The 23,585-nt window shown below is 42.3% G+C and overlaps 1 protein-coding gene across 3 annotated transcripts in view; it reads right to left on the bottom strand.

The window, feature by feature from the left end:
• Positions 1-18,042, bottom strand: part of UBE2J1 (ubiquitin conjugating enzyme E2 J1) — a 36,891-nt gene extending 18,849 nt beyond the window's left edge. Inside the window, exons 1-2 of one of the 3 annotated variants that reach the window (XM_080389416.1) lie at positions 17,905-18,042; positions 550-623 (exon numbers count right to left, since the gene is read on the bottom strand). In XM_080389416.1, the coding sequence (XP_080245542.1) occupies positions 550-609 (60 nt within the window). In that variant the 5' untranslated portion in view covers positions 610-623; positions 17,905-18,042. Of the gene's footprint in view, positions 1-549; positions 624-8,137; positions 8,517-13,318; positions 13,489-17,904 lie in introns of those variants that run through there. The other 2 variants (XM_080389415.1, XM_080389417.1) reach the window with 2 other exon arrangements.
• Positions 18,043-23,585: the final 5,543 nt, after the last annotated feature.

Genomic DNA, 23,585 nt, shown 5'->3' with positions numbered 1-23,585 from the left:
ACCCATTTACATTTTTCACAGGTTGGTTTGTATGCAAAGTAGTGAACCCTCATAGATCACCTAGGCTTAAGAATTTTGTTGAAAAACTCAGCAACCGAGCCAGATGTCAGGTTTGGGTGTTGTCTTAGTTTCTGCTGGGATAGAGTTAATTTTCTTCTTAGTAGCTAGTACAATGTTGTGGTTTGGTGTACACCATGACAGGTGTAAAAAGCTTAACTTAAACAGAATGCATTTATGTAGTCTCAGGAAGCAGGACTGGGGGAATAAACATACTATATCTGTGCAACAAAATTACTCTCGTCCTACGTAAAACGGGTATTAATGTATTTTCACTAACAACCTGGAACTACAATACCATTAAAGTGGAATTCTGCTGTTGATTTCCATCATAGGAAAAAAAGAACTGAATCAATTGATTTAAAATTTTAAATGTTCTGCTAGCATCTAAATAGGTACGTTTTAAATATATATGCACATAGAGAACTTAGAAAGCGTGCATATGTAACACAGCCTAATTACAAGTTCTTGCAAACATACAGAGAAACAAACCTCCAAAGGCTGTGCGTGATAATGATCTGTAGGATCCTTCAGTTCTGCAGCCTCTTTCATCAAACGTTTGACAGCTGAAAAAGAGAAAGTGTAAGACATGAAAATAAAGAAAAAAATTAATACACATCACATACAAAAATAGATAAATATTTCTTGAACAGCTCCTTTCAGCTAATGTTTTTCAGCACACCCCAGCTTCTTCACTGGAGTTAATAATCCAAGACACAATATAAATTACTCATGCTGAATAAACCTTAAATGACTTATACAAGCACAAAGTTATGAAAAATATGCTGCATGGCCACAGACTTTCTCAACACTGAACAATGGGACTGAAGTAGTTTTAAATTAATAATTGCACCAAACACATAAGGAAAAACATAGGTGCCATTAACAGAGTTTCAGACTTTAAATACAAGATGTACAAGACTTACAACCTCAACACCTTTATCATAAAGGACATCACGTGCATCTTTTAACAACTGCTGAAAAGCTTTATCCTGACACCTCCCATGACTGTTACATGACTACTCCCTTAACTATTCCAAAGAAGGTCACAGTAAAGTTTGGGAGAAATCAACGTAGCAATAATACAAGGAGATAAAAGTTTTATACTAGATCTGAAAAAAACATATGCCCAGCCAGAAAAATTCACCCAGGGCCTTTGCAGTTTGAACCTGCTACTGAGTGTAGACACCCAGGTATTCTCCTATCTTAAATTCAGGACAGACATTAGTTACCCTCTCCAATCTTCTACTTCGGAACCACCAGCACAATCTGTATTTTCTGCGCCTCCCTTTTCCTTCCCCTCCAATAAGTTCTGATACACCACTTGTCCTGTCAGATGCCCTCATGTGCATCATGCATAAATGCCTAACAAAGAACTCAGCCAAACCAAAGAGCAGACCTAAACATAAAAAGTAAGAACTACAGACAAGAAATTCAAGAATGCCATCTCATTAATAAGGTTAGGTAGGAAGTTCTTACTCCCTCCTTACTTACTGGAAAAAGTTCAAATACCAGTTACCTCTTTAAGTAATTACATAGGAGCAGGATCCTATAATCCACCCTCCACATTCAGTTCAAACCACAGAAGTCCCTCCCACTCATGTAATTATCTAAAGGAGAAACACTACCCAAATCCCCTCACATGTAAACATAAAGACATGGTGAAAGTGAACTGTAGTTCCTTGATTTACAAAGCCTGACATCACCACCTGACTGTAGGCTGTGTAGAACACTCAGACTCCAGGGCTTTACTCACTCTCATGACACTGTGAGGGAAGCTACTCTAACCTTCCTGCAGAGGAATTTTGATTTCAATCTACTGTGAAAAGTTCTTTTCCTCCTTCACGCTTCTTGACAGCTATAAACAACAGCTCAAAGTTTGAGAATGTCACTTCTTACAACGGAAAAAGCAAACAGACTGTGGAAATTTGCTGTTGCCTGTTGTCCCAATTCTGCTGCTGCCAGGGGGAGGTGTCAGCATCCCGCCTCTGCTGAAAAAGTTTGTCTCTTTCATCTGCATTAAGGTTTACCAGTTCACTAACGAGGAATAATATGAAAACCAGCCTGGACCAGAAAAATCTTCAGACCCAGCACTGCTTCATAGCCAACAAGCCTGGATTCTTGCCTTCAGAAGAGTGGCATGCACCAGGATGAGCTAATTCAGGAGCAAACACCTCACAAAGCAGAAGGGTAACTATAACAAAACTGAGAACATATATAATGAAACCTAACAAAGACAGAATAGTCACGGACGAGGCAGACAACTCTGTTACCAGGATTTCCCAGATGAAGGATCAACAGAAAAGAAATACAGTCCCCCTATATCAGCATTACATGCAATTACTCATATTAACTGAGGGAAAGCTAACCATTAGAGAGGGAAAAAAAATTTCAAGACCATTCCGTGTAAGTCTGCCGACACTGAGAGAAAGGCCTGTACCCAGCGTACCAGCCTAAAACTGGGAGTGGAATCACTGGTAATGCACACTTGCACCTTGGATTTGTCCCAGAAGGAACAGCCTTTTACAGCTTCAGCTCCACGGCTGCACCCTGGGTGCTGGCATGCAGGAACAGAGAAACCACAGGTTTGTACTGAGAAGTAAGAGACAGCAGCCAGGTGGGGAAAGCAAGCAGGTGGGCTCCTGTTAAATAGAATTTGAAACAGAAGCAAATTAAAGCATGGGGGTTTAACATATTTTTGTATTTAATTAACAGTGATGCTGTATGTATTTTCTCATAGCATTATTTTACTATCAAGGAGCCAGAATATAGATATTTTAAGAAGCCAGCATAAAATACACTGAAAGAATATGAAATTTTGTTCCACTCTTAGAGCATAAAATATACAACTTCACTTTTGTATACCATAGTGATAATTTGCTTATAATAAGTTTTCAGTATTAAGCAACCTAGGTTACCTTAGAGAAAAAGCAGCACAAGTATGTGAAGAAAGGCTGAGAAAAAGCAGCACATGATGAAGAAGGGCTGAGAGTTGGGGCTGTTCAGCCTGAAGAAATGAAGGTTCTGAGGAGACCTGTTGTGGCCTTTCAATACTTACAATGGGCTTATAAGACAGACCAAGACAGAAGTTTTACCACAGTCTGTAGTGATAGGACAAGGGTCAATTTTTTTTTTTTTTTTTTTTTTAACTGAAAGAATAGGTTTACATTGGACATAAAGAAGAAATTCCTTATGATGAGCATAGTAAAACACTGGAACAGGCTTCCCATAGAAGCTGTGGATGCCCCATCCCTGGAAGTGTTCACAGGTAGGTTGGACAGGCCTCAGAGCAACCTGCTGTAGCGGAAGGTGTCCTTGCCCATGGCAGGAAGGTCGGACTAGCTAAGCTTTAAAGGTCCCTTCCAGCTGTCCTGGTTTTGGCTGAGATTGAGTTAACTTTCTTTTTAGTAGCTGGTACAGTGCCGTGTTTTGGATTTGGTGCGAAAATAATGTTGATAACATACTAATGTTTTTAGTTGTTACCAAGTAAAGTTTATACTAAGCCAAGGACTCTTCAGTTCCCTACGCCCTACCAGCAAGAAAACTGGATGGACACAAGGAATTGGGAGGGGACAGAGTCAGGACAGCCGACACAAGCTAGCCAAAGGGATACTCCATACCACACACTGTCACGTTCAGTATATAAAGCTGGGTGAAGAAGGAAGGGGAAGACATTTGGGGTTACAGCGTTTGTCTTCCCAGTAATGCAGATAGAGCCCGGCTTTCCTGGGGATGGCCTGCCGAGGGGAAGTGGTCAATGCCTTGTTTTGCTTTGCTTGTGTGCACAGCTTCTGGCCTACCTATTAAACTGTCTTTATCTCAACCCATGAGTTTTCTCACTTTTCCGATTCTCTCTCCCATCCTGACGTGGCAGGGAAGGGAGTGAGCGAGCGGCTGTGCGGGGCTTAGTTGCTGGCCAGGGTTAAACCACGACACCAACCCAAACCATTCTGTGCTTCTATTTCCACATTGCTGAAAAATGCCAACTGACAGACCGCAAAGAACAGCCTGGACTGATAAAGGTTCGTTCTGAGAATGTGTGATCCAGTGGCAAAAACATTAAACTGTTTCTTCTTTAAGCACAGCTGCAGTATTCACAAAAACAGCCACTCCTTTGGCTACCGAAAAACGCGACAAAAGAAACAAACGTAATTCACAGTCTGCCTGCAACAAGTACAGGACATTCTTATCCAAACTTCATTACAAAGAGTTTTGATGCAAAATATGGTATTTCAACCCACTTAAAATCACACTGAGTCATCTGAGTAAATGTCTGGCAATGGCACTTTTGAAAAATGAGAACAGTTGGGGCCATTCAAAATAAAGAATTGCAAACTGTCAATAAAGTCAAAATGTACCACAAATTCAACCAAAAAAAAGAGACACATTCAGTTTGTTGAAGACAAGTTTTAGATACAAAATAACAAAGGTATTTAACATGGCATGACTGTCAGCATGAAAAATAACAATGCTTTCACAGGTATACTCTGCAACAATTTATCATAATGTTCACTGAAATTAAATACTGAGGAAATTAAGTTTCTGGGCTAACTCTAGAGAGCAAAGGAGAGTTCCCACCCTGGCAGGAGCCGCAGGAGCTCTCCACTGCTCTGGGGAGGAAAGGAAAGAGAGGGTGCTATGGGCCAGAGGCTCTGCCTGACAATTGCCTCCTGTATTGCACCAAACTCATAGAATTTTTCTGAAAAGCAAAACCACAGATGCTAAAAACCTGATGATCAAACTGAAAGCTTGCTTTAGAATTGAGCAGCAGCAGAATAACACAATAAGCAAAATTTGTATAATCTATGCATATAAGATTTGTAGATTCACTTCTGTCAAAAACCATCCTGGTCAAATGCTACTTTTTATTAACATTTATGTTAAGCTATCCTGAACTTTCTGTTCAGCCCAACTGCTTGTCGTGGATACATCTTGAAGTCACATTCCAGTACTCCTGCTATCACACCCAACTAGACTAGTCTGCACCTGGTGACTGGAAAATCCTTCTGTACACAGAAAATACAAGTGATCAGTCTTCATAAATGTCAATATTACTGCTTAAAGAGACGAGATTTGAACATCGGTGGTGTTCTCTTACTGAAATATTACACCTTTGTTTAAAAAAAAAAAACAAATCACTTATTGTGAAAATAAAAATAATCTTAAAATAAAGCAATTGTATTTAGCCTTACAGAGCTCTGTTAGTAGTCTTCCGAATTTAATAAGGAATAACTTCAGTTCATTTTTACATTATCAGTGAACAGTAAATGTTGCAATCAAATGAGCTGATCAAGGCTACATTAACGTTAACATAACACACAACATTGCAACAGGATTTATTCCAGCATAATGAAGTTGTGTACTTTTGCTCACTGGAAGTTCTGAAAATCTGATACAAGTTCCAGCTCTCTCCAACACTCAAAACCCCAAACCCCAGAAACCACATTACAAGCCTCCTAAAGATCTGCTGCAACTTATCTACAAAATGCAATGGTACTCGGGTACAAGAGCTCAACAGGAGAAACAGACCCAGGGGAGACGAGCAGTAGTGGTGAGGTGGGTGACATTGTAATCAAAATCACATTTGGAAGCACGGGGAGAGTGAAGTCACAGTTCAGCAAGGCTCAGCCCCTTGTACTTTCTCACATGAAGAGACAGCATTTTCTGCACGTAAAGATGATTGCGGCATCACCAGTGAAACAAATTCATATTTAAGTGATACGGGATGTGCATGACAGTATCTTCCTCAAATGGATAGCAACCGTTTCATTCTACCAAATTTCAGTTCTTCTGTTTGAGAAAAAGAAAGCACATTAAAAAAAACCACAACCAAACGACTCACAACCAACCAAAGGAACCCAAAACAGCTGGTATAAAGCTAGAGATCCCTAATTTTTCAAGTTGACTTACCTGATCTGGAAAAAAAAAGGAATAAAACAACCTGATAGCTTTTACTGCTTTAGCAAATGCTTGCTGCTTTTGGGGTTTTTTTAATGGCTTCTATTTTTTTCCCCTTCGTTTTAAGTAAGATTAAGAGGTCCACTCAGAAGAAATACAGAAAAAGTAATACTTTTTTCCCATGGCTCTGCTGACCAAGGCAGCATAAGTAAGGATGCAATTTATTTATTGAATCCAGTTTTTCCAATGGATTAGTAAAACTCTTCTAAAGTTTCTCTGGGATGAAGGGGTTTATAACTACTCAACCCACTTCAGCTATCAGCAAAATACAAGACATCTTTGTTACATGTTTGTCCGCTAATGATGCTATCTACAACTAGGAAAAATATTAGACACTAATACTAGAAAAATAAAAAAATTGAAATCACATAATCAATTTTAGACAAGCATCAAAGCCCTTCAATTAGATGATGCATATGTCATGGATGACATTTTGGGAAACTTCTATTAAATCAAGCTGGCTTTGGTTTTTGCCCCTCCACTTAATACCTGACCACTGAGCCAAGAGTGCCTGACCCATGGCTGGTGTAACCACCAAGTGCACAGTGTCACCTGCTGAACCACCACCACCAGTCCTCACTGCAGCCCAAAGCACCCAGGTATCCATTCACTCAAACTGCCTGTATTTGCATTTGAAAGAAAATTCCATTTACTTTTAAATTTCACATAAGGGAAAGAAAAAAACAGTGAATCACAGTCAGTCAGTAGTTCAACTGCACAAAGACAGGATCATGCAATTAAAAAAAAGTCAGGATTACATTTACGTGTAAAGTAAGACTTCTTGTAAAATGACAACACTCAATGAGCTTTGACATTTTAAGTAAAAAAAAAATCATGTTAAATGTGGTCACTAAAGCAGGCAAGAAAACATTTAAAACAAAAAGTCATAGCAGACTGGAGACTTATGAAATACTTTTACTACAGGTCTTTGATATGGAGAATGGTATTTTTTTAATTAGTGTTATACTCTAGAGAATGGTTTATTAAATCTAAACATACAGAGACTCTAACAAGGCTCACAGCAACCTGCACAGTGTCACTGGGTAATTGTGTGTCACCTACTCCATTGTGGATGTGTTTTTCCTGGACAGCTTAGAACCTGTGAATGATATATGACCATTAGAGAATTAAAAGCAGTAACAGGGGAGGGAAAGCGGGCTTGACACAAAAGTGCCCTGAAATATAAATTACAATCCTTTTGCAGAACAGCGTGTCAAATAGTATCTACTTTAGAAATAAACCCACATTACCACTTTCAAGTGCCCTCCACATTACTAATGCTTATCTCCTGTAGCATGCCGTGAGTTTATTGGTTTTGCCCCCCCCTTCTTAACCCTTGTGAGTCCACTTCTGTCTTTAAACAGATTTTTCAGTTCCTGTATATATTTTTGTATGTAATTTCACAAAAATGTAACTATAATGTCAGAAAAATCTGTGTAGCAGTTTACAGTCACTTAATTTTTAATCAAGATCACATTTAAGTTTTATTAGGACAGAGATACCTGATCTATCTTCATAAAAAAAAAAAACACAACAAAAAAAAAAAAAAAAAAACACCACACACATCTCAGTTGCATCCATACAGAATAAAATCCCTGGAAGACAGATGAGACTTCCAGTCGGGCAAGCCCTTAAAGCACTAATGAGGAGAACATACTACATACCCTGCTTCTTTAAAGCTCTTTTCCAAAGTGTTCCCTACTGCCTCTGTCTATGATGGGAAGTGGACTACACAAACCTTAGCTCTGACAACTCAGCAACAGAAGTATGTAGAAACAGGCATACCAGCAACACACCATGCAAAGACTTTGATTTTTCAGTTTTCTAGAACTAGAAAACCAGCAGTGGAAGCAACCATAACACTGACGATTCCTTCCATACTACCAGTGACCACCTTATCAAACCTACACCTCCAGAGCTAGAGGAACGGGCATAATGAAGAGTCGTCAAAACTTCAAACTCAGGTGAACAGCACCACCATTTTAAAGTTCTCTCCACCGAAATCTACTGTAGTTTCAACATTATTCTAAACATCATCATCTGTGGAACACTGTTTCTCCATACTATAGAACCACATTTCTTTGTCTAAGTAAAAGCAAATGAAGATAACGAGGTTGCTCACCATTCACTGCCTCGGTGATGTTCTTCACTAGTCAAGTTCCAATTTTATGCCGATCTCAAGTAACAAGACAAAACAATTGTTCTTACAAAACTGAAATGTGTCATTGCAGAAATGTAACAACTGTCTGGGGCAGCCATATGTTCCCACACTGCTTTTCTTTTAGAATTTGGTTTGGCAGTTCCTTTGACTTCTGGTACAAAACAAATGGAAACACCATTTATCAAGAGACAGGCCAGCTGCTTTCCATCTTCAGGGTCCCAGATACATCCTTTTCCATGACCCACAAGCCTCCTGAATAGCTGCTTTACATCTTCATAGCCTCACATAAATCCTTTTGCAAGACCCACAAGCCTCTTATGCTCACATAAAGTATTGACAACTGTAAAAAAAGGATACTTTTAATTAGTCTAGTCTCTCTTTCTGTTCACCCCCAGAAAGGACAGACCTTTAGTCCTCATTTCCCTCAGAGCAGCAGGAAGTACAGTACTCTTCCCGTAAGTATAATTCAAGACAACTGTTCAGTCAACACAAAGGGAGATAAAACTTATCAAATTAAGGTCCTTGTTGAATGTACTAAGATCAAACACTGTCTTCAGCCTTAATAAATCCGTTAACGTCTATTCAACTTCTTAGTTTTAAAACATTCTATCTTTATTTCATACATGGAAGGTACTAAGCAGCACAATACCTACTGGCCATTTTCTACTAACCGGTTTTAATTAACAAAGAACTGATGCGCGTTTGTTGACAAGGAACACTTCTTACTTGTAAAAACCATGGAGTGGAGAAAAAAGTATAGTTTGTAGGAAAAGCAGTAAATGTGTTGAAGATGACAGCTAAGAAGATCACTATCTCAGCACGTTACGTTCCTTGTGCGTCCAAGATCCAAAAGCCCTGTCTCTGGGCAGCAAATGCAGGACACGCACCATGCCTCCCTCCGCCTGCTCTCCCCAGTCATCCAGGGCCCTCACTAGCCAATTCTAGATGAGGCGGCCTGCTGAAAACAAACAAAAAGCTGCCCAAAACAAAACGAGTACTATTGTTTGTGGGCCATATGCAAGTCACTGTAAGTAGCCGTTCACAATTCTTCAAGTGTGTCTGTGCTAAATACCTGCTCAGAAGACTGGTAACATCCTACATGAAAGAGGGAGACTGTCACTACAAAAACAGTGACTGCAAGATCTGGTGTCTGATCTTGCAGCGGGCTAAGGGTCACAGCTCTTGGAAAAAAAGTAAAGAGATTATTCCAAGTAGCTGTGTTATAAATTTCAGAAAATAGGGATGTTCCCGCAGCATGAAGAGGATGAAATCTGTGCTTTAGTCAGCTGAGCTTTAATATTGATGGGAGAGGTTTATCAGCCATATGGTAGCAGGCTGATATACAGTGACTAATCCATTTTGAAATCCTAAGACAGAAAATAGCTTGCCCTTTTACAGGTGCCAAAAATAGACATAAAACGTGAAGCAACATCTTAAAAGGCTTTGCTTTATTGAAGCAATACAAAGAAGCCTGAAGTGTGGAGCGTGAAATTTCTTCCCTTCCAAAATTAATGGTCTTTTGAGAAAGGAAAAGAAATAATGTTCAAAGATGGTGTGAGGAGACAGCTTCAGGTGAACGCCTCCATACCTCCTTGCCCTTATAGAGGGTAACTGACAGGAGCCAGCAGCAGCTCAGCACACCACCCTCACCAAGTCCAGACCTTGGTGTACCTGTGGTAAACAGGGACCTGCCAAAGCACCAGCTGCACTGCTTCTCATCAACAGAGACACTATTCCCCTGCATACTACTTGTTTCACGTGGAGGGGAGTTACCATCTTTCAGCGACGTTGGGATGAATTAACATTAGCTAGAGAAACTGGGAAAAGGAAGAAGATTAATATATTGACTAGGAACAATTAGCAGCAGCACAAAGTTGTGTAGCAATATAGCTCTTCATGCAGTCTATTTTAAAGCACACAAAAAGAAAGGCACTAAGAGCCCAATCGATACTCATTCATTAATCTGGCCTAGCACACCTACTCACAGAAGAATGATTCCATGTAGCCATGTATAACCATAGAAGAACTTCGGTTCCTGTCCTACCTCTACAGCAGAATTAATTAAAAGGCTCAAAAGGAAGATCAAAGCACAGGTTTCTTGAACAAAATTTTCCTACTTAAAATGTGTTTTCCTCTACAATATTTCTGACAAAGCCTACTATAATCATTAAAATAACTTACACTAAAACCGTAAGCAGTATTTACCTTCTTTAAAACTACTGAGAAGACAGATGTCACCACCTGCAATCAGAGTTTGCTCAAGTCCAAAACCAGATTTGATAGAAACATAGAATTAAGTTGGAAAAGACCTTTAAGATCATCAAGTCCAACTGCTAACCTAACACTGCCAAGGCCACCACTAAACCGTGGCCCTAACCACACCTATGCATTTTTTAAACACTTCCAAGGATGGTGATTCCACCACTTCCCCAGGCAGCCTGTTCCAATGTTTCAACACCCTTTCAGTGAAGACATTTTCCATAATATCCTATCTAAAACTCTCCTAGCACAACCTGAGGCCATTTCCTCTTGTCCTGTCACTTGTTACCTGGGAGAAGAGACTGACCCCACCTGCCTACAACCTCCTTTCAGGCAGCTGTAGGGCGTGATAAGGTCTCCCCTCAGCCTCCTTCCCTCCAGGCTAAACACCCCCAGTTCCCTCAGCTGCTGCTCATCAGACTTGTGCTCCAGACCCTTCCCCAGCTCCGTTGCCCTGCTCTGGACACGCTCCAGCACCTCAGCATCTTTCTTACAGCAAGGGGCCCAAAACTGAACACAGTATTTGAGGTGCTGCCAGGAGACTTCAACAGGAGAAGCCTCTTCCGCAGGCACAAAATGATTACTTTTTTTCACTCTCTCAAGATAGCACATTCCAAATCCCTAAAGCTGACCGGGACTTAAAGGTTAGCAGCTTGGTTCTTCCTCTATTCAAGTCAGAGCAACAAGAACAGGCACAAGACATCTACTGGTTCTAAAGCCTTAGAGGGCTCAGTCACCAAAATAAACACTTCAGTCCACAGATGATAAACCATCTGAAACAGGAAACATGATGGATTTGATTTTATGTCTTTCAGTGCATTCACATCAATTAAAACCACTGCAACATGAGAACGCTCTACATGTCCATCTTAAGCCTTCAGCTGAATGGCAAGTGTAAGGTACCATTGTTAAACTGCACATGCAACTCTAACAAGATAGAAATTGTAAAACGTACACAAAAATATTAAATAATCACATATGCTTATCTACCTGATTAGCAAGAGAAGTGCCAGACTAAAGATAACTGCTATACACAGCCAACTAAATCTAATGGACAACAACTGTTGAAGAAACAGTATTTTTTTTTATTTATTCAATAGCTTTTCATCCATCTTTTTTAATCAAAGATGTCACATATATTAAGCGGCTATTGAAATGAGTGGTTTAAATCATCTTACAGAGATTTTTAAAGTGATTTAAATCATTTATAGACTTTCAGCATCCATATGGAAAGAAATAATTTATTACATTAATATGCTATAGAGCAAGTTTAATTTGGGAAAGCAATATTGACCCACTGTATGAACTGTTCATCTTTGCCAAGTAAGGTTCATTTTACTATGGAATAGCACAGGTACTAAAAATCAGTTCCTGTAAAAGAACTTGTTTTCTTTTGAAAACAAGGGGGACTAGTAACAACAGAGGGGAAGAACATTTCTAATTAAGCCACAAGTATTTGCCCTCCACACCCAGATCCCAGGAGGCTGTCATAAAGCACACCACCACTATTTCCAATGACGTGGCAAACCATAACTAGTGAGCACATTTGTGTGACTTTGTAAATTCACATGCATAACATATCTGGCATATCTCAGAAAAAAAAAAAAAAAAGGTCCTCCTTCCTGATACTTCAAACTATAACAAGTACTTCATTTGCTTTGTGATCCTTCTTATGTTTCAGTTATGCGACTTTGGTGTGAGGGCGAGGGATATAATTTAGCAATAGATCCATCATCCACATGAGGCATGTTTTGCAAATAAACCTGTCATTTACATTTGTAAGGTACAAGTCATCATAACACTCAGTTTCTCCCCACCTCCCAGGCTGGTAATAGGACAGTATGATTAAAGAATAAAGCCACTATTCATCATAATAATAGGAAGCTGACAATACCTATTTCCCAAAACCTGATTAGAGGAAAGCTGGGACAGAATAGCAACCAACACACAAACCCAACTGGCCCTTGCAACTCGGGGAAGAGGTTTTTGGCTCAGCAGCAGCGGCAGGCCTCCAGCTGCACGTGGAGCTCCCAGGTGAAGCCCAGCTCAGCCAGCGAGGGGCCGCTGCTCCAGCACAGCCAGACAGGAGGGTCCCCACCTGTCTCCAGTTTCCCTTCCAAGGAAGCAAGACCTTCCCTTCCAGCGCTGCTTCTCAAGATATCTCCAACATCTCGAGGCACCTCTCTCACAAAGATTTACAAGAAAGTCTAGGAGGTATAAGGCATGAATTTTAACACAGAATCCCATGAACACAGGTAAATACAGCGCATACGGTAACACTTCTATAAAACAAACTTAGGCCACCCAAGCTAAGCTATGGGTGTCCCCTCACACGCACCTACTTGGAAAGGAGGCGATACCCAGGGGAACAGGGCTCAGCCACCTGGAGAAAAAGGTACGCTTCGACGAACCAGCAAAAAAGCATGGGCACACACACACACACCCCCGGGCAGCCGGGGCGTTCCCAGCGTTGCGAACCGACTGCAGCTCCGACGGAGTTCTCAACGCCACCGCGCTGCGGGCAGCGGGGACCCGGCCCGCCTCCGCCCCGGCCCCGGCGCGCAGCCGACCCGCACCCGTGGGCGTCGCCGCGGCCCCGGGCCGCCATCCCGCCTCCCCTCCGCGGCCTCGGCCCGGCCGCTGCACCTGTCCCGCCGCACCCCGGGAGGCGACAGCCGGCCCCGGCCCCCGAACCCTCCGCGAACCGCGGCGGCCCCGGGGCGGGCACAGCCGCCCGCCCGCCTTGGCAAACAGCGGCCTGGGCAGCCTGAGGCACGGCCGCGCCCCCCTGCCCGGCCCAGCCGCCCCCCGCCCGGCCGCGGCCTGCAGGCGAGGCCGGCGACCGCCTCCCTGGCGCCCGGCGGGGCCTACCGCGCCGCCTACCCGGGCTCTTGAGGTTGTACCGGGCCTCCATGGCAGCCGGCACCGCTCGCTCGCTCCCTCCGCAGCGTCTCCGGCAGCGGGGGCCGGGGGCGGAGGAGAAAGGCCGGGCCCAGCCCAGCCCGCCTCCCCTCGCCTCGGGAAACTCCCCTGACGTGGCAGCGGCGGCAGCAGCCCCGCCGTGGCGGCGGAGGGAGGCACCTGCCGCGCCGGCACCGCCCCCGGGGCCTCGTCGTCCCCGCCCCGCGGCCCGGCCCCGCGGGGTGGCCGGCGGCAGGGCCCGCCCAAGCCGGCAGCGCCGGAGCCCGGAGCAGGCCGCGCAGCCGGGGCGGGCGGCGGGGGCGCGGCAGGGCCGGCCGGCGGGCGGGCAGTCCGTACGGCTGTGCTGCACAAGTGGGAATTCCCAGGCCGCCCTTCCTTCCCTGTGGCAGCGTGGAGGAAGCAGCTGGTCTCCAGCAGCGATGGCTGACGCCGGGCCCCGCAGCAGGGCGGCGGCTCCGGGCGCAGGGGCTGGGAGGCGGTGCCGCAGTCTCTAGGCCGCGGCTCTGCCGTGGTGGCTGCGGCCGTGACGCTGCCCCCGCGCCCCCTCTCCCCTCAGGCTCCAACCGCAGCTGCCATGGGGTGAGGTGCCCCAAGACCTCTTGGCAGGAGTCGATTGTTTCGTAAACTGGGGGCTTAGACAAGGGGCTTCCGGGACCCCACAGATCCACCGACACCCCCCTACCCCCCCCCCGAAAGACTTAACCATCCTCTCAGACTTAGCAGCATCTTGTTTGTTGGTTTTCAGGATCGCAAAAGACTGAAATGGTGTCATGACACCAACGATTGATCGTTAATTTAGGCAAGAATTAACTAGCAGGAGCTTGACTTGATGAGGAAATCACTCCATGCCGCAATGCCAGAGGAGTATTTGTTTGCACCTACAACTTTGGTTTCCCGCCCACCTGGTTACAGCCACAGTACACTTGGGATAGCACTTTTAAAAATTTATATTTAAGGAAATACATAAATTAAAGTGGTCATAATCTCTGCAGTCACTTTCCCTTTAATTCAGTACAAGCTGTAAAAGAGAAACATCTCAGCTTTTATGTGCTTGTCTTCAATAGCATAAGCTTGAAACTCATGTCTCTAGTTCATGATTTGTCCTTAATTTCACCCATGTTTCTCTAACATTCTTTTAAATCATTTTTACAAAAATAGTTTTTTCATTTTTTGATGTCTTAGTTGTCTTTTCTTTGAACAGCAATGGAGTGCAGTTGTAAACAAAAACATTTGAGTTTTTCACCTCCTCGTGTTCTCAGAATTGCAAAACAAGGTGTTACTCTTCGCTTACCTGTTCTGTTGCACAGTAATGCTGGGGTAACAGCAATAAATCAATACAGCAACTTTACTCCACCCTAACAAGTAGCTGAATTTTCGAAGGGGCAAAGTGATGTTCCTTTTTACAGGACAAAGCACTACAAATAATGTAAAGTACAGATAATTATATATAGCAGAAAGGAAGGGATAGCATCAGACCTTGGGGTTCCCTCTTACACCAAAAGCACCCCAGGGTACATTTGATGGCCAGAAACTCTTGATGACATCTCAGCATTTCTGGCTAAAAATGGCTGATCTGACTGCTGGAGATGGTGAGCTGCAGGCACTGGTTGTCGTGCTTACAAACTGTTTTGGTTGTTCTTAGCAGGTATGTCCCACCTTTCCTCATTTGCCAGAGCCATCTTGCTGTGTGGTAGGAGAAGGCCTCTGGGACCATCTGTGCCTACATCTTGCCTTTCCCCAAAGTAGGACAGCAGTATTTTGCGTTTGAAAATCTGAATTTCCATGTGAAAAGTTCTGAGATCTATTTTGATCAAAGATAATTTTTTTAATGGTATTATAATGTGAATAATGGCATGAATCAAGAAGTGATAGTTATCATGAACTACTTAAGAGTAACGTGGAGTTTGGCTTTCCCTTCTGGGCTCTGGCTTTTGACCCTGACCACACTTACAATGTCATTTTATATAGTTCAAGGAGGAAGCACCTGCTGTTAACATGCAACTTGGGCTTTTAGCTAAAAAAAGAAATACACAGCCACTGTAACTACATGACAGCTAAGCACTATTGAAAATAAGCTGAATAGACCTAAATTTTAAGTAACAGAAATTCACTGATAGGATGTATACATTGTCCCTATTTAAGCAAGCTACGTTGTGGCCTGGCTGGGTGCTGGGGCAATCGCCACGTGAAATTGTGCAGAGCTAGCAATACAAGACCTCTTTCATTTTGAGATGTATTATTAGTTAAAAATCAGAGCTGCAGGAGGTGAATGCTGCCAGATGAAACTGCTGATTCCTGTGAGGTAGTCAGCATATGAGGAGAAATCTGGGGATTAATTCCCAGCCCCTCATGGCAGCAGCTGCTTGGGGCAGACAAGGAGCAGGGACAGCACAGCTCTTGCACAGTCAGCGTTACACGTCCCCACCAGCAGCCTCCCTCCTCTTCCTGCCTCTGATCAAAAATGCCCTTTGGATTTGTGTTTTCATCTGCCTTTTGTTTAGACTTTTGCACAGAGAAGCCATTTTGTGCTAGAACTTGTGAGTTTTTTACAATTAACAGCCAAATATAGTAGCAAAATTGCAGTCAAATCCTACATGCTGGCAGCACTTCAGGTAGCTTGTGTATCCTGTCATACGATCTATCTTGCTGAAAAAATAAACATGCTCAGCTGAATCATATAGAAACTGAAAGTTTGCCTGAACACTGCTGAAACAAAGATTTTATTTAATACCATGCTGAATCCTTGCAGAAAGATTTCATGCAACTTCACCAAATTGGTTGTAGAACAGCAAGAATCAGTTTTGACAGCTCAAAATACTAAAAAATTGAGTGGCTTTAGTAAATGTTTTACATTGAAGTAAGGCTTCAGTTTGACAAAAAAAAAAAAATCAGCAATAATTTCTAACTATTTTTATTTGATTTTTGGTTTCCAGGAAGATGATTTTGCTCATGTTTGTATAGTTTGGTGAAGTTGTGGTATAATTAATTTTATTTTTTATTTTTTTATGAAAACAGAGGCTCCAATACAGCCACCTAGCTTCAAAGTGAAGAAGCATATAGGCCCCTCTGTTGCAAAAAAATATTACATCTTAATTAATGACAATCATAAGGTTTGATAAAATGAATAATTCTTCAATTGCAGCCATTTCTACTGGGTAAAAAAGGCCAAATCAGAGTAAGCATATGGGCAGAATTCCACTGGACAATTGCAAACTAGGGGTACATATTTCTGAGCTGATTACCAGAGGCTCACTTTATAGCTAATGGAGAAACCCAGGAGCTTTTACAGCAGAGTTCATCTTGCCTCAAATAGATGTTAGCTGTAGATCCAACAAATCATGCTTTCGAAGTTCCTGGATTTCTCCATTAGTTGCAAATGGAGATTAGGCTAAGTCATCTCTGTTCAAGACCATCCTAGTTAGGTATTTTCATATGTGTGTACATATAGCTGCATCTGATATATATAGCTATCTATAACTGATACAAATGTATCGTGCATTTCCCCTCACTTGGAAAGAATTACAAACATTTCACTCGATAGACCCTCTTATTTTTAACAGTAGGACTCTACTCTTGATGAACTGACTTTAAAAGTCTGAGAGGAGAGCTCAGCAGGTAGGAATGGGAATCATGGAGTTCAGCATGCGGAGTTGGGGGGATGGACACCAAGAAGCCCCTAGCAGAAGCCCCCGAAGAGGGAGTTACTCCTGAAACCTCCCCTTTCTCTGGGCAGCAGGACACCTGTGTGACACGGGGGTTCGGGTTTTGTACTTGGGTCTGATGTATCAGTGCATATTCTTGCAGATCTCAGGGATTTAGGCTATGTGATGTGACGTTGAGCTATTGTTCATTTCTCTGTGCAGGTCATATAATTGTGTGAGGTAAGGTACATTTCAGCAGTGTATATGTTAATATCTATATGTTAATATCTATATGTTAAGTGCTTATCTAAAGTCAGTTCATTTGGGTTTGTATGCTTTGTAGGCTGTCTCGTCAACTGAGTTACAAATTATTTCTTCTAGAGTTTTGAGATCACACAAGCTTATGAAAATACAATAATTATTTGCACAAAGCATCCACACCCTGCTTTCATAATTCACAAAATGTAGAGCAGTTTGCTTCATTTATAATGCTATTCTGTCAATACAGTTGACTGCAGAATTAAACTCTAATGGAATTAAAGAATCTAATATTAATATACCTATATTATGAGTGGGAACAGATATGACTCATTTGGAAGAGAAATCATTATTGCGCTCATTGGTGACTAATACAGTCTCAGCTTTTAAAATCCTTTATGTGAATTCAGACCTGGTAAATCTGGATTCAACAAGTGCACCTCCTCCTCACCGATAAAAACAAGTACGGCATTGTGTAACCAATGCCCTGTAGCAATTGCACAGATGCATGGTGCTTCTCAGGAAAGTGATTATTGTCTTTTCTTCAAGCTTAGTTCTAAAGCAACCATCTCACAAAACAGGCAGCTTTGCCAGCTGACTTTTAATTAGCATTATTTCAGAAACAGAAAAGAGAATGAAAGAAGTTACCAGATTGATGTAACTGCCCAAGCAAGCAAGTGCCTGATCTGGAACATCAGTGCCGTTTCTGGAACATCTTGCAGTAGTCCACACTGTGTGAAGTCAAAATAAAGGCACTTATTTATCACCCCATATTTATCACCTTTTTTTTCCCCCCTGAAGAATGGGAAGAGTCATGCCAGTCACTTGACTCACACCCTTCTGGCCTCATTGTTGTAATAGTTCAGACGGTTTCTAGTTCAGAAGAAACATGCAAAGAAAGGCACAAATCTAAGTTGCTGTTCATGACTCTGGTTCCCTGATCTAGTTACTCTGTGTTAGTAACTACAGATAACGACAGAAACTTTCTCTGATGCATATTCTTTACCATGCAAACTGCAGAGAGCACTAGATGGTTGGCGAGTAGTTGTGAACTCCTCATTAAAAATTATTTTGCTCCTGTGCCACTATTCTGGGAGAAAATACCAGCCATAGACTTTGACTCATGCAGCCAGTTTTTCATGATCCTCCCTCTCCAGAGCTTTAGGCCCCAGATTTTCTTCATGTCACTTTTTCCTTATGCGAGTTGCTCCTCATGCCCCTTCACTTTAACTTACTCCCATAAGCTTCCTTCTGGGAAGGTAGCATCTGTCTTCACAATTACACAGCAGCCAGAGGGAAAGCAGTCAGGATTACATCTGTTGGACTGCCATCAAGCAGTCTTTCCACCCCATCCATTCTGAACACATTACTCACAACTTTAATGTGAACCTGTGGGTACCTGCTTGATACAGCTCCTACTGACTCAGCAATGGGAATAAAGGATTTATGAGCAGGCTTTTAATTTAAAGCTCCTCAAAAAGTGTTTTACAATCCATGTAAGGATGATTACAGATTACTGTGTCATTAATCAAGACATACTGAGTTATCAGGTGTCTCCACCAGCCTCCTGCAGATATCTGGGACACCCAGGAGTTTCTCAGATGGTTGGTGGAAAACTAGGGCTTGACTCAACTGCACACATATAAGCATCTGATGCCATATGAGGTATCCTAAGGTACGCCAGATACCCATACAGAGCAGAAGGGTATGATATGGGATACTGGTGCCATTCTGATCAAAGCAGTAGGTGAAGGGCACGTGGAGTGCCTAGAGCACCTTCAACGACACGAGGGACCCATGGGGGCAACTGGACTAAGCCCCTAATCACAGGTCAGGGGAGCCCAGAGAGTGGCTCTGATGACCACTGTACCCACTCTCTGGCAAACTGCACTGCTCTCTGGGCTCCAGCCAACTGTATTAACCCAACCTCCACTGCCTGGCAGCAAGTCACCACCTCTGCAGTTTCAGCTGCTTGAGCTCCACAGCCCAGCCCCGCAGCCTGGGTTCGGCACTCTCAAGGGATCGCTACGCCGTGAGGAAGGGCTGCACAGCAGAGCCAGGCAAGATAAGGCAGAACTAGAGATGGAGGCAGGGTTGTTGAGATGCGGTCCAGGAGAAACAGACCAATGTGCAAAGGTGTAAAATGCTGGAAGGAAAAAGCAGAGTCAGGAAGATGGCAGTTTGGCGACACTGGCCAGTCAAGACTCATCTGGTGTCTTACAGAGGGATGTGAGCATGTTAACGCTAAGTCTAGTAGCCTACTAGTCATAGCTACCTGTATTAACCAATGAATTACTTTACAGTTCTAAATTGTGTGTACCTGCTTGCAGGCTTTTTTTGCAGGTGGTGAAAGGTGTCTAGCAAAGTGACTCACAGTGGTGCAGACTGGCAGGGGATGCAGGATGCAGAGGAATTTTGTTATTCTGAAAGAGAGATAACAAAAGCTGAAAACAATTGTGCAATCTGGTGTTAAGTATTCAAATCAGAAATGTATAGCTTGAATTTTATGGGGACTATTAATGGTAGGAATATAAAGAGGGGAGAGAAGTGAATGAATGTCTTCCATCCTGAAGAACTTTTAAGGATGCAGTCAGTTCATGGAGCAGGAAGCTTTCATGGGAGAGGGTGCACTGAGAAAAGCAGGAAAGGCATCTAAAATCCACCAAGAGAACACTCAATTTAAAACCAGTACTTAAGCTTCTGCATAACGGGCTTTATGAAGAATTGCAGAACTTGGAATGACAACTGCTGCTTTATAGATAGAAAATGTGGGATTGAAATATGAAATGAAACTGCTGAAGGAACAGGACTGGAAACAGTGCTGAGCAAGGGGAACAGCACTGGTGGGAGCGAGTTGATTCGTGTGCCTCTGCTGCAGAGCTTGCATTCAGCATTTAGGATGTGAGACCAGACAGCACAATGAATGGCGTAACAGCAGTGAAAAGGAGTTCAAGCAGCTGCAAAGGGAGTATTGAAAGAGAAGCAATTTGTGGATCAGATCATTTGGCTCACCAGACTCAGTCTTTGGAAAGGGCGCTGCAGAAAAGCAGAATATGGTTCCCCTTCTCAGTGCAGGTTTTAGAGACAAAGCTGTTGGCCCCTGGGACCTTTTGATTTGGCTCTACTGGATTTCCCAGAAGGCACACCCCTCTTCTCTCGGTATACTGCTTTGCGAAGGCAGTTGAAATAGATTGTTTCCCACAGCTCAGATGGCTCTGACCATTATCAAAGTAGCCCCCAAATTGATATGGATACACATGATCAACAAGAAAATTCAATCAATATTCAATCAAATTCTGACTTAACCTCAGAACAAGTAGGAATCGTATCACAGGTGTCAGGTCCCTGGAATGATACCACTGCAAAATGGGTGGCGAGGCTTCTGGAAACCCTAGGAGTTCTGGTTAAAGATTTTAACTTTATTGCTAAGGATATCCTCCACTCCATCCAATTAGGCAGCTTTACCAGCAGCATTAGAGGAACTCCAGCTGCAAAAAGGTACTTGCAGCATTGGGTGTGAAGGAATCTGAAAGCATTACTGGCTCCCCACCTGCTGGATGGTTGTTTTATCTGGAATAACAGAAAGCTGAGGACGGACGTGGGCAGCATTTAGCAAGGCAGCACACACTAAGTACAAGACTCGGGGTTTGCATGGCAAGGAGCAAGGAGGCAGCTCCGTTAGGAGGACCAAGAAAGTAAACTTGCAGCGATTAATGGATTGCTACTAGCTGAGCAGACACCTGCCTGACATATAAACACCTAAATGCAAACATGAGTTCATCTGGGTCAGAAATTCAAGAGTGTTGGTGAGAACATGAGCTAAGACCATAGCATTCCCTGATGCTAGCAATCTCCAGGAAGTGACATGATCACCACAACTTATACCCCTTTTTATCGACAAGCTGAGGTTCCTCTTGGACATAGTCAGGCTATTTGCTCTCCCTGCACTCAGCAGAGGCTCCACAACATTGCTGCTCTCTTGCTTTAGAAATCCACTTCTGATTTCCAGTGTGAACACGTTCATGCCTGGTTTATACTTACATTTGTACTGACACTATCCTTTACTTCAGCAGAGTCCAGAATGGCTTTTAGTTCACACTGAGTGGGGGTAAAAACCTATCTAAGAAGGGTAAATCCTGCTGTAACAGTGAAGTCAGCTGATATTGTCCTGGAACTCCCTGCCTACTACATGGGCCTTTGAGGACCACACGGTGCAACCGATCTCACGCAGACCACCTCCACATGGTTCAATGTACATGCATGCAGCCTGTTGTGATAAGTGCATCATCTTGTCCTGGCCTGCATTTTGTGAAAGAAGGCAGCTTCGAATGGACTGTCAAATGTTCTGGCCTGCACACTAGGCCACTGTGGGTTTTTTGTCTCTCACGTCTGCACTCATTTGTGAGGTGATTTGTGAGGATCCCAACCCTCCACAATTTAGGCTAATGCATGTTTAGTTACTGGTTTGGTGTTTTGTTTGGGTTTTTTGTTGTTGCTGGTTGTTTTTTGGGTTTTGGATTTGTTGGGTTTTTTTTCAGAAAGGATATCAATAGTTTTTTCTCTACCTTCTGGTACTCAGCAGTTCTGCAATAAATAATCATTCCTTCTCATCATGGCTTCTGGTATTATTAAGGAAAAGATTCAGTAGATCATATCCTCTGACAGTCTCCTGAAAATCTTTTACCTTATTAAAAACGTTAGTTTAGTCCAAGAGATTATGACAGACTGCTGCATTAGATCTATTTTTTCCTTGGACATATCTATCCATATGAATGTTATCTTGTAAAATATGTTCCAGAGATGATGAAGAAATGTTTAGAATCTGACTGCCAGCATGAACTGTAACTTGAATATGAACATGTATTTTATGGTGTGCATACATACCAAGCTACAGCATAAATATGTTGAATAATTTTTAAGGATGTTAGTAGCATGTAATGGATTTTATACAATTCAGCTATTTTTGTACTTAGTATTTTTTCAGTAGCTTTTTTCCCCAAGACCTAGCCTGTAGCTCGTAATGCCTATAAGCCAAAGAGAAAATAGACTGGCAGGAACCAAGGAAACTGGGTATCTGACCTGTTCATGACAAAACACCTACACAGAGACAGCAAAATGAGAAAGTTAACACAGAAGATACCAAGGCAAAAGCAAAATGAAAAGGAACAGTCTGTTAGATTCTTTTTAAAATGTAGCCATTAGAAGAGATGTGCATGAGCTAATGTGCAGATATTAATACAGTGGGAAATCAAGTGGGATGTCAACCATATGCACCATATCAGAGGAGCCCAACAGCTTCCCAACCAAGCTAATTTCTCATTTTCCACACAGCTGAAGTGGGTGAAATTGAGGTGTTTGTTGGTAATTGAGTAAATTCATATGTGGCTATCAATAAATATTTAGAATCTGAATACGAAATTTTGGTGTTAATGATCAGATTTCCCCATTGAAAAGGACAGAAATAAAGCCGCAGCAACAAAGATCACTATGTAATAACATTGTGCACATCATTCTGCACAAAAATGGAAAAAGCTCAATGTTCAATTTAAGAAAAAAATATTCTGCAATGACTATTGCAAATGACAGGGACAGTAAACATGTCATTAAAGCAAACAGTTGCTACTGTATATGATGACCTGTTTAGGGTGATTTTCTTTAATTCTTCAACTTAATCTGATGATACATATAAAAATGGCTGGAGTTTTTAGGTTCTTTAAAATTTATTTTAAAAATCACTGCAGTACTTTCACAGAATTAACTCCCTTAGTATAAAACTTTATCACAGGAGTGCAATTTCACATGCAAGAAAACCCAGAATTTTTCTTTTAATGAGAAAAAAATAATTGTTCCATCACAAAACATGAGGCTTCAAATGATCCATTTGAATTATACTTTATCAGAGTAGTTTGCTCCTGTCAATCACACTTCCACGCTAACGCATAGCATGTCTGTAATCACAGAATTTTAGAAAAGACATTCCAGCACTGTAACATTTTAATATCCATGTTCCAGTGCATGCTTAAGGATGCATTTTAACTCTTCAAAGAATCCATTAAGTACTCCAGGCCGCTGCCTATTGAATTGCTTACAAAGATTTCCTCAACTACAGCAAGTTGCTGGAACCAATCTTTTACAGTTACACAGCTCCTGACTTTAAAGTGCCTATGGGATGCTAAATTGATTTAGGTTTATTCTAAACCAGTGTTTTAAAGAGACATGGCTTGTTCAATAATGGTCCCTATTGTGTGTAGGCAACTCCAATGATACATAAAAATGGAGACTCACAGATCAGGCATTTTGGAAATACTGCACTATTTGGAAAGTGATTA

The sequence above is a fragment of the Falco punctatus genome (genome assembly GCF_963210335.1).
Source record: "Falco punctatus genome assembly, chromosome: 5".
Lineage (NCBI taxonomy): Eukaryota > Metazoa > Chordata > Aves > Falconiformes > Falconidae > Falco > Falco punctatus.
Note: the sequence above shows the minus strand (reverse complement) of the source record. Positions and strands in the feature narration are given on the sequence as shown.